This window comes from Lampetra fluviatilis, chromosome 22 (genome assembly GCF_964198595.1).
Source record: "Lampetra fluviatilis chromosome 22, kcLamFluv1.1, whole genome shotgun sequence".
In the NCBI taxonomy this organism is placed as follows: Eukaryota; Metazoa; Chordata; class Hyperoartia; order Petromyzontiformes; family Petromyzontidae; genus Lampetra; species Lampetra fluviatilis.
In genome coordinates this window covers 3,129,264-3,138,755 of record NC_136296.1, presented here as the reverse complement: position 1 = coordinate 3,138,755, position 9,492 = coordinate 3,129,264, and the positions used below count along the sequence as shown (strand labels likewise).

At 46.1% G+C, this 9,492-nt stretch overlaps 1 protein-coding gene across 1 annotated transcript in view; it reads right to left on the bottom strand.

The window, feature by feature from the left end:
• Nucleotides 1-219: 219 nt before the first annotated feature.
• The window catches only part of LAMA5 (laminin subunit alpha 5), a 202,859-nt gene continuing 193,586 nt past the window's right edge, over nt 220-9,492 (bottom strand). The window contains exon 80 of the mRNA XM_078866275.1: nt 220-8,649. Within this exon, the coding sequence (XP_078722401.1) occupies nt 8,504-8,649 (146 nt within the window). The 3' untranslated portion in view covers nt 220-8,503. The remainder of the gene's footprint in view (nt 8,650-9,492) is intronic.

Genomic DNA, 9,492 nt, shown 5'->3' with positions numbered 1-9,492 from the left:
AAGGTAAACGTGGCAACCCACTCGATAGTGGATTGGAGGAAGGGAGCTTTGCGGGGTTGAGTGCAAGAGGTCGTTCCGGGCCAGGCGTTCCAGAAGTGACACTTTCAATTTCTTCGTGACTGCACAAATTTAAGCACAATTGTTGATTTAACCCCCCCCGCCACACACACAATATACATACGTAAACATCATTCGAAACAGAAACATGGAGGCTCGTTTCCAATGGTATATTTTGACATGATCGTCCCGTAGTAGAATAATGCAGTAGTTTGTAGCACCATAAAAACACTTTTAGCATTTCACGTAAAAGTATTCTCACAAACACTTTAATGCGTCGGTAAACTTGCGATTAACACGATTAACATAATTAGCGCGTATGAAGCAGATGCAGTGACAGCATACCAAGCGTCTGATATCCCACCACCGTGTATATAGGACTACATCGCCACCGATATAGACAGACTGTTAGACACATCTTAAAGTTCACAAGGGGTAGTCATCTTACCGAGGGGAATGTCATTAAATTAATCAAGAGCACTTTTCCTTACACATTTGCCAACATCCAAGGTAAACTGTCTGTAAAAGGTATCATCAATTGTCAAAGAATTACAATTATCCAGGCGGCTGACCTGGATTATGAACAAAGTATAAACTGCATACAGATGATCCCTATTAAAAGTGGTAATTGTGATGTAGTTTCCACGTTGTGTCCTACTAAAGAAAACTGAATAAGACATGATTTATGTTTCGGCTGTGGCGTTATCAGACACACCTGGTGTTCTTGCAAGGTATTGCAGATTTTTCCAAAGCATTTCACAACGTAGTTATATATATTTTTACATCTTTTTATACAGTCTCAACCTGCACATTTTTTCTTTAATTTTGTTTAACTGACCGGGATAACTTGCCGCGGAATGATATTCAGAACGTAAATTGGGTGACAAACGAGAAGGGGAAATTCGGTCCACCTCGCTCATTCAGTTTCCAGTCGCAGATCGATTCTAGGCTTTGATCGAGGCCTTTCTTCCAAGAGTCCTAGTGATCAGCTTCCACACACACGTGTTGCGTGGGCAGCCGGTTCCAGACTCCCACCACTCTTTGCGTAAAAACACAATCGCCTCTTGGTCTCGGTCATGACACTTTCCTCTGCTCAGCCTCCACCCGTGGATTCTGGTTATATTCTCTCTGTCACCTTGTTGCAAAGGCCTACAATATATATAAAAAGGTTGCTCAGTAGCTGTATGTAGATTTCATGTCGAGGGTCATCGCATGTTGAACTTTATGTGATGCACATAGCTGGGCACGCAATTCATTGGCACTCCTTGCTGGCTGTAGGTGTCACTTTAATTTTCCAAAAAGTAAATGTGGAATTACAGAATAGAGGTCACGCAATACTTTTTTGTCAATCAAAATCTGCAGTGTGGCAATCATTTTTCTGTAGCCAGGTTACCGTAGTTAGATTTTTTTAAACATATATAATAAAGGGAACATATGGCAACACTTAAAACACAGCATAACATGCAAGTCTAAATACTTTCAATTTGGTTTTAATAGCAATGATAACGTTTCCAATTTAGTTTGCTTTCATTAAATAATTGCGTTTTAGGGCGTAATTGTGAACAATGTATCCATTTTTCTTGGTTCTTTCGGTAAAGTCACATAGAAGGGAAATAATAAAATAATACAAATTAAACATAATAAGATACAATTCTCACGACGTGACTTTATCGAAAAAAACAAGAATATGAATCCATGCAGTCACGAAAGCTTTAAATCGATATGTATCCATTGCTGTAGAGCTGCTCGTGAGTTTTCAGCTGTGAATAATACTTCACTGCTCATTCTAACGAGGCATGAGTGGACTGTAAATTCGATCTAGACTTTTAAGACATTTTGCTCGGGGTTAAAAGGTGACCCATAGGAACCGGTCAATAAGAAAAACCGATTTTGTTTCCCATGCAGCCATCATCAGCAGCAGCAGCATCCCGTGAAGCAGTTTCCACGCCGTAATGACAGCTTCTTACATTGCGGCTTCCCAAGATGCGTTATTTGCATAATAACAGAAGGGAGTATGGTTGTGTAATAATGATTGGAATAGGACAGCTATGACATAATACAGATGATATAAATGGCAGGGAAAATTTACGTAGTGTGCAGGACAGCATTTTTCCAAATACCGAGGATGGGCAGTACAACTTTGTTGCGTTTTTGTTGATGCTCCTGTTGGAAATTCTACGAAGCTGTCTCTACAGTTGCCGTTATGAAACATATGCATCCGTTTTTGAAGGCATATTCTAGGCAATTAAGAGTCAATATTTTAGCCTGTAGTCTGATGCTCTAGAGGCATGGGACTGGGAGCCTGCCACCTTTCCTGCCAACCCGCCATGCCCAGCACAAACAAAACCCTTGCTCAAAGGGCCCAGTAAAATGTGACCCAATTCAAGCCTGACAACTCGGACTGTGAAATGCTTAATATATTTTGTGGGATAAGAATTAAAATATTTAATATAACGTATGTATACAGTGTCTATTTCCCACCTGCTAAAGAGGCATAGGTTAGGTAATATTAAATGGACATCATTTTTTTGCACTGCGGAGGAATTTCCATGGACAATGTTATTAAAACCGTGCAAAGTAAATAATTTGTGGATTTTAACGATGCCGATAACATTGCAAACCCAAATGCAACTACTCCATATTTCCCAATTGTCAGCGTTAATCAGAGGATTATGAAAATCAACGTTTTAACAGACAAGATTATTGCATAAATGTTGCATTGGTTAACATCACATTAAGATTAACTCATGGGTTACACGGTGGGATGTATTTAGGCCAAATGCATGCATGCATGTTTTGGGTAGATTATATTTTCTGATTGCTGCACATTGGCCAAGCACACGCGCAGAGCTGTAAACGTTTTTTGAGTCAAATTCGAAGAGCGACCTCGTTGCAGAATAAATGTTCTCGGCTTTAAAAAAAATTGCCGTACAGTACTTTGTCCAAATCGTGTTGACTAAAACTCACTGCAAATCGTGCCTTTGTTTTCAGGTGTAATTAAGTTCCAGTGAAAAGGTATTCAACCAAAATGACCAAGAGCGTTTTATCTTCTCTCGGTCAGTTTAAATAATAGATTAGTCCCAATGAATAGTTAATAACCCCAAGCGCAATTGTGAACAGATGACAAATTGCAACACTAAAGGGAAGGTGATAACTTCAATTTACGCGGGAATAAATCAAACCGCTCGATCGGCTTTGATTTTGATGACTTTAGGGACGTTGACTCGGCAAAACTGCACCGCATCTTCTGGCCAAACTAAATCCACAACACCCAACTGTTGTCCCGATATCACACGAGACATCAAGAGACGGCGACTCAGATGGCTAGGACATGTGTACTCAAGAATTGACCAGGACCGTATACCAAAGATTGCCCCGAAGATGGCCACCGCCGGGCTAAAGAAAACCCGGGAGACCCCCTGGCGGCAAGACCTGTGAAGGACGAGCTGGCAGCAGCCATCGACCTCTCTTGGGGCGTGGCCCAACATGTTGCCAAGGACAGGAAGAAGTGGAGGCCACTCATTGCGCCCTTTATGTTCCATAGGGGACAAAGAGGATTAACTAACGAACTAACTTAGGGACGGTTGACACGGCCAAATTGAACTCGCAAACGTTAAAGAAAACCTGCGTCAACCAGTTTGAATGTCCACCGCTTTGTGTACATATGATGAGTGGCCCTCTGGCAGAAGGCACGACACCCACAACAGAAGGGGTGGCTATTCAGTTAGGTACATCATATCAACAACGCATTTTACAATGATAAACTGTGTACATTTCAAATTGTGTTTGAAGTCAATTTAAATGATGTTAACTGCGTAAGGGAGCAAATGCACACGAGAATTTAGCTCCCACTCACCATGTTCTTCAGGGAATGATATGATGTGTACTATGAATTAGTGATCCGAGGAGTAATGTAGAGATATCTTCTGGGTGGGAATTAAAGCCTTTGAACATTAATGGGTCACGTCCATTGCACTTAAGACAGGTCCATGGAGAAAAATAATACAGCCTCATCAAGGTCAGTCGTTGCTTTTATGTCAGGCCAGAACTCCCCATTGTCCCTCGTATACAAAACCAGGGCTTGCCACGTACAACGGGCTCACACATCACTTTCAGCGCCACTTGAATACAGAATGCACTGTGGATTAAACAACCGTTTTAAGACGGGTCACGAACAAGCTGGCGAACTGGAGAGGAAACCTCACGCAGGGTGGAGGGATTTTGGGGACAACAAAAACGGCCACCGTGAGCAGCCCAATGCCATGGGCCCAGAGAAGGTGGCACACGTCGGGGCCAACGTTGCACGTTCATTGGGAATCTCTCGCAAGAAAGAACCTTAAAGAGACGGACATTGACAGCCATGACGAACAATGGCCCAGCTCAAAACGACGAGGATGTAAGTCTTGAGATAACAATGACAATGCAAGACCAGACCCACTCTCGGGGGGGGGGGGATGTGGATATGGGCGGGACGTTTCGCGGGAACCGGACAAATACGGTGACTGGACACACAAGTAGGATGGTCATGAAGGGGATAACCAAACAGGATGCGGAATTATGAAATCAGAGCATAGCACTGAAATACCTCCGTGAATATTTAAATAGGCTGATGTTATTCAGGCTGTGGATATCCACTTGCAATGTCACCACTGTCCAGCCAGGCAGCACTCCAATGGGGACAGCACCACTTTGTGGCAAGTCAACAGCGACTTCCGTGGATAGACTTGTCCCTGCCATTGGAACGTAGAATTTTAACCACTTGCCTGGAATCACCAATCAAAATTATCGCCGCCCAAAGCTTGAGCAGCGAGACACGCATTGACTAAGGACACCAGTGGCAAATGCAACATAGGCTTTTGATGGAGAGTACACTGCAGTAACTGGGGCGCTGGGGTAGCGAGATGTTAACTACTTCACCTGGTACGCAGGAGGTCGTTGGTTCGGATCCTGACACCTGCAATAGTTGGAGTTTGCATGTTTTTCCCCTACCCGTGATGGCGTGGCTTTTTCTCCGGGTCCTCTGTTTTTGTCCCTCCACATTTAGAAACATGCGCTTTAGAGTATTTGGCCGCAATACATTACCAGATGATAAGCCACTTTGCTGAGCTATCATTTGTGGCCAGGTCGCTTCTGAAAAGAGATATATTGCTCAGTGAGCCTTACCTGGTAAAATAAAATAAAAAATGTTTAGTAACAGGACAATACCAAAACGTGCCTCTCAAATTATGTTTCCATTCTCAAGCGACCATTTGGCAGTCCTCATTTCCTCTAGTTCAGATCCAGTGGTGGGAATTCCACATTCCTAAGGCACGGACAAGTACACAAACAACAATGTATATTTACGCTCGAAGTGATTTTACAAGAATTAGCTGAGACTCTTAAGTTTCATTGTTGTTCTTTTTTATTGTGGCCAATTACTCTACTACATAATTGACGACTCCGTCCCACCGCGCACATAAACTCCGCGACCCGCCTGGCGCGGATCGTTCTGTTGCCGTGTCGTGTCCAAGCGCAGCAGCGAGGACGAATGCGCAGAAGAAACAAACTTTTAAACTTTGATTAGCGCATCGTGTAGAGTTCGTCGAGAGGAGCAGATTGCCGTGTCGTTCGCCTTCACTAGACATAAAATGACGTCGCAAGGTAGTTTATGCGAGAGCCGGGGGCTTATGGGACCGCCATAAGGTTCATCTGCTGAATATATATAAAGCCGCAATGCAGGCTTTTTAACTCAGAGCTGTCCTCCATGGTGTATTCGCACTCTCCCAACACAATCCTCTTGAGTTTGCGGCTTAGTGGGGCCAATTTAATCTGGGATATACCACTTACGCCATTACACGGGTGGGGAGGGGGGGGTGTTTACCAAGCAGAACCTCTCCCCTCTTTCCTACAACACCATAGCATCTAACTTCCCCCCCCCCCCAACGTCGGTCTAAGCTTTGGATCCATCCATAGCCCTGGGGAGCCAGGAACGTTACGTTAGAAAAACTTCAGCTTTGAAAAACCACAGAATATAATGTCCACACACTGTGCATGGATATCGTGGGGCGAGCGGTAGCGTAGTTGGTTGCCGAATTGCCCCTAGAACTTGGCGACCCAGGTTGGAATCTTGTTTACCACCAACATCAATGACAGATATCTCAACCGGTCATTGGCCTCCGCTAAGTTGACTCATCCTTAAACGGGGCACTTCGGTGGCGATTATATTATTTCCCTCGTCTCGAATGCAAGAAGTCGTTTGGTTTTATCCCGACCTTGACGAAGACTCTTGTATGTTTGTAGTTTGCGTGATCTCTTTCCCCACTGGATTCTTCTTCGTGTCCTCTGGTTGTTGCCTTCCACATTCACAAACGCGCGCTGAAATTATTTTGGCTGCTGCTATACATTCCCCGGTGTGATGATATCCGCCACAGCGATGAGATATCACGCGTGGCCAGGTCGCCTCTGAAAAAGAGCTAATATCTCAGTGGGCTTTCGCTGACAAAATAAAAGCTTCTTTACGAGTACCTGGTGCAGTGTGTCATTTACAAAGGTGGACTGGCATGCCCCTGGCCACATCTCCCCCTGGTGTGCCGTGTTGACCTTCACAGGTTACAGCTGACACCTCTTTCCCCAACAGTCTGTTAAGACTATAGGGGTGATCTTTGTATGTGCATGAGTAGGTATAAAGTAGTGGCTTAGTGGTTGCTGCTCTGTCTTACCAGCCTGGCAAGATGGGTTAAATTCCTGGCCATGCGCAATTTTAAATGGACTTGCGTTACGAGCCTGCTCTGGTAAACCGAGCGATGTTTTTGACTACCCGGTGCAGTGTTAAGCGTCGACAATGGGGAGACAAAATAGGTGCTCGCTAAAAACACGGACTGCTGCAATCTAATGAGGATAAAAAAAGGCGGATCGTCTGGTGTACGTGACTATAAACGTTGCTTCACGCTTGAACATCGGTGAATTTACTCATCAATGCTGAAAAATATTTCGCAGGACAGGAGGCCAAGAAAGCGATTGACGCAATCCTTAGCATCGGCGATATAGGGAGACTCAATTCACCTACATCGGGATTCGCCAGTGAGCCAAGATTTTGATTGGCGTGGAACGCTGGAATGCAATGAGGATTAGATTGAAAATAAACCATGAAACCCTTTGAAGGTTCGGCAACGTAGCGAATCGTACAAAAAAATTATTTCGCTTTGTGGGGGAAATATATTTGCGTATATAAAAATAAAATTCGTTGAAATTGGAGACAATTTATAGACCCCAGGTTGAGACACGAGGGACCAGTTGTATAAAACAGTTTTCCCTCTCCATCTGACCAGGTGGAACGCTTTGCGGACCACACCGGCACAATCAGGAGGTCGAGGGGTTTTAATCCCAACGAGGGATTGCGTTTTGAGACAAATATCCCCACCTGTCAGCTCAGACAGACTGCTGGGGCAAAGTGCTGTTCGAGAGCTTCCATGAAGGCCGTCATGGCTCAAAAGGGGGTGAGAGAAGGTGACCAACACCACGCCCCAGGCCCGCCTTTGTCTCCCCCAGCACGTGTGCACACATTCCAACCCAGGTACTATTTTAAGGCTGAGTCAACCTCGGGGAGAGACCCCAGGACCGTTTCAAATATTTTCACCACTATTAATCGACCATGAGCGGGAATCGAACTCGGTCGCCAGACTCGTAGCGTGGTGCGCTAAACTGGTTCGTGACCACTTCCCCCGGAGGGGTGAGCCAACTCGCCACGCGACCCGGGGCCACTAAAATGACGACCAAATTGTCCGAACCATGAAGCGAGTGTCTTATGGAAATACCGGCCCCCAGTACAGGCATGTTACGTTTTAACCGCTGGCTCTCAGCCACTCAGAGATGAGCTCTTCCCCCCCCCCCCACCATGCTCGACTAGGCAAGTAGAAACTTTGATTTTGACTGCTTTAAAGTGGTTGGCAGCAGAGAGTTGTGCTGAAAAATCCATTGCTGTATTTCAGTAATACGCTCCCACGACACTTACGCTCCCTGTCTTCCAACCCGCACTGACTAGCATGGTGGAAAGCGGTGCAACGTCGCGTATCCAACCCGCCGGGTATCCGAGGTTATGGGCAGACCTATTAAACGGTCGGAGGTGTGAACATCGATATAAAAAGACGGCCACACCATCGCGCACAATCACTGCGCTGGGTCTGGGTGGTTAACTAGACAGGGTGGATTTACGACAGTTGGATACGCGACGTACTGTACGATCAAATAACCCCCGCAACCCACACAGAACGGGGAGGCCATCATCCAGCAGTGGATTGAAAAAAGGCTGTGCATGGAAAAGCTAAATGAACCAAAAAAATCACTTCAGGTGTTTATTATTATTTTTGAAATGGCCAAAAGCCACAGAGACGTGAGGCTTGCAGACAACGGGCGGTCTGCAGACACCGGGCTGTGTAGACGAGGGGTGGTCTGGAGGGTGGCGGTGGCGTTAGACTTCCGGGCAGCCGTGCACGTGCACCGCCCCCTGCACGGAGGCCGCCTTGGCGAAGTCGCGGGCCTCGCCGTTGAGCGCGAGGCCCCGCAGGCAGGCCGAGAGCCGGGGGATGTTGTCCGGCCAGGGGCCCGGCAGGCCAACTTGAGAGAGAACGCAGACGTGCGAACACGCGGACACGCACGGACACGCACGGACACGCACGGACACACACGGACACGCACCGAGACACACGGACGGGAGCGCGATGGTCAGATAGGGGAGGGCGGGAACTGGGAACGGTGAAAAGGTACACGCTGATGCCGGCACACACAGCTTAGAATATAGAGCACGACGGACGTGGCACGGTAAACGTGGCAAATGGCACAAGGTCCAATGGCGGAGCCAGGATTTTCAGGTAGGGGGGGCAACCCCTCCAGCAATGAAAACTGATAGAGGAGTTGTTAGTAAGTAAGGACTTGTCTCTTGCTTTTTATTCGACGCGCGTGCGACGATGGCGCAGCCGTCGATCGAGGGTCGAATTCAAACCGCGTTGTGTGATCGTTATCGCGCTCGCCGAAGGTGAATGCCTTCAGGGAAGTCGTGTCCTGTATACGCAACTGCGCACAATTCTGTGAGTCACTTATAACTGCTTTGCCATTACTTATTGCCAATTATGAACTCAGACTATTATCCTATCATCTCATAGAGTCCCTGGCACGTAATAATATGCCGATTTATTACTAATAAATCCCAATGATCCGATCGAAATTAGGGATTTAGATCGGATCATTGGGGGGGGGGGAGGCACGTGCCACCCCCCCACTTGCTCTGCCAGTGACAAGGTCAGTGCCGGATTAAGCTAGTGCAGGGCCTGTAGCATATGTTTTAAAGGGGCCCTAAATAAAAAAAACACATACATATAAAAACACACATTTTTAACTTGCACAGTAAAGTAATTGTACGACAAATCGCAAACCTTAAACACCTGGCCGTTCATAAAAGGT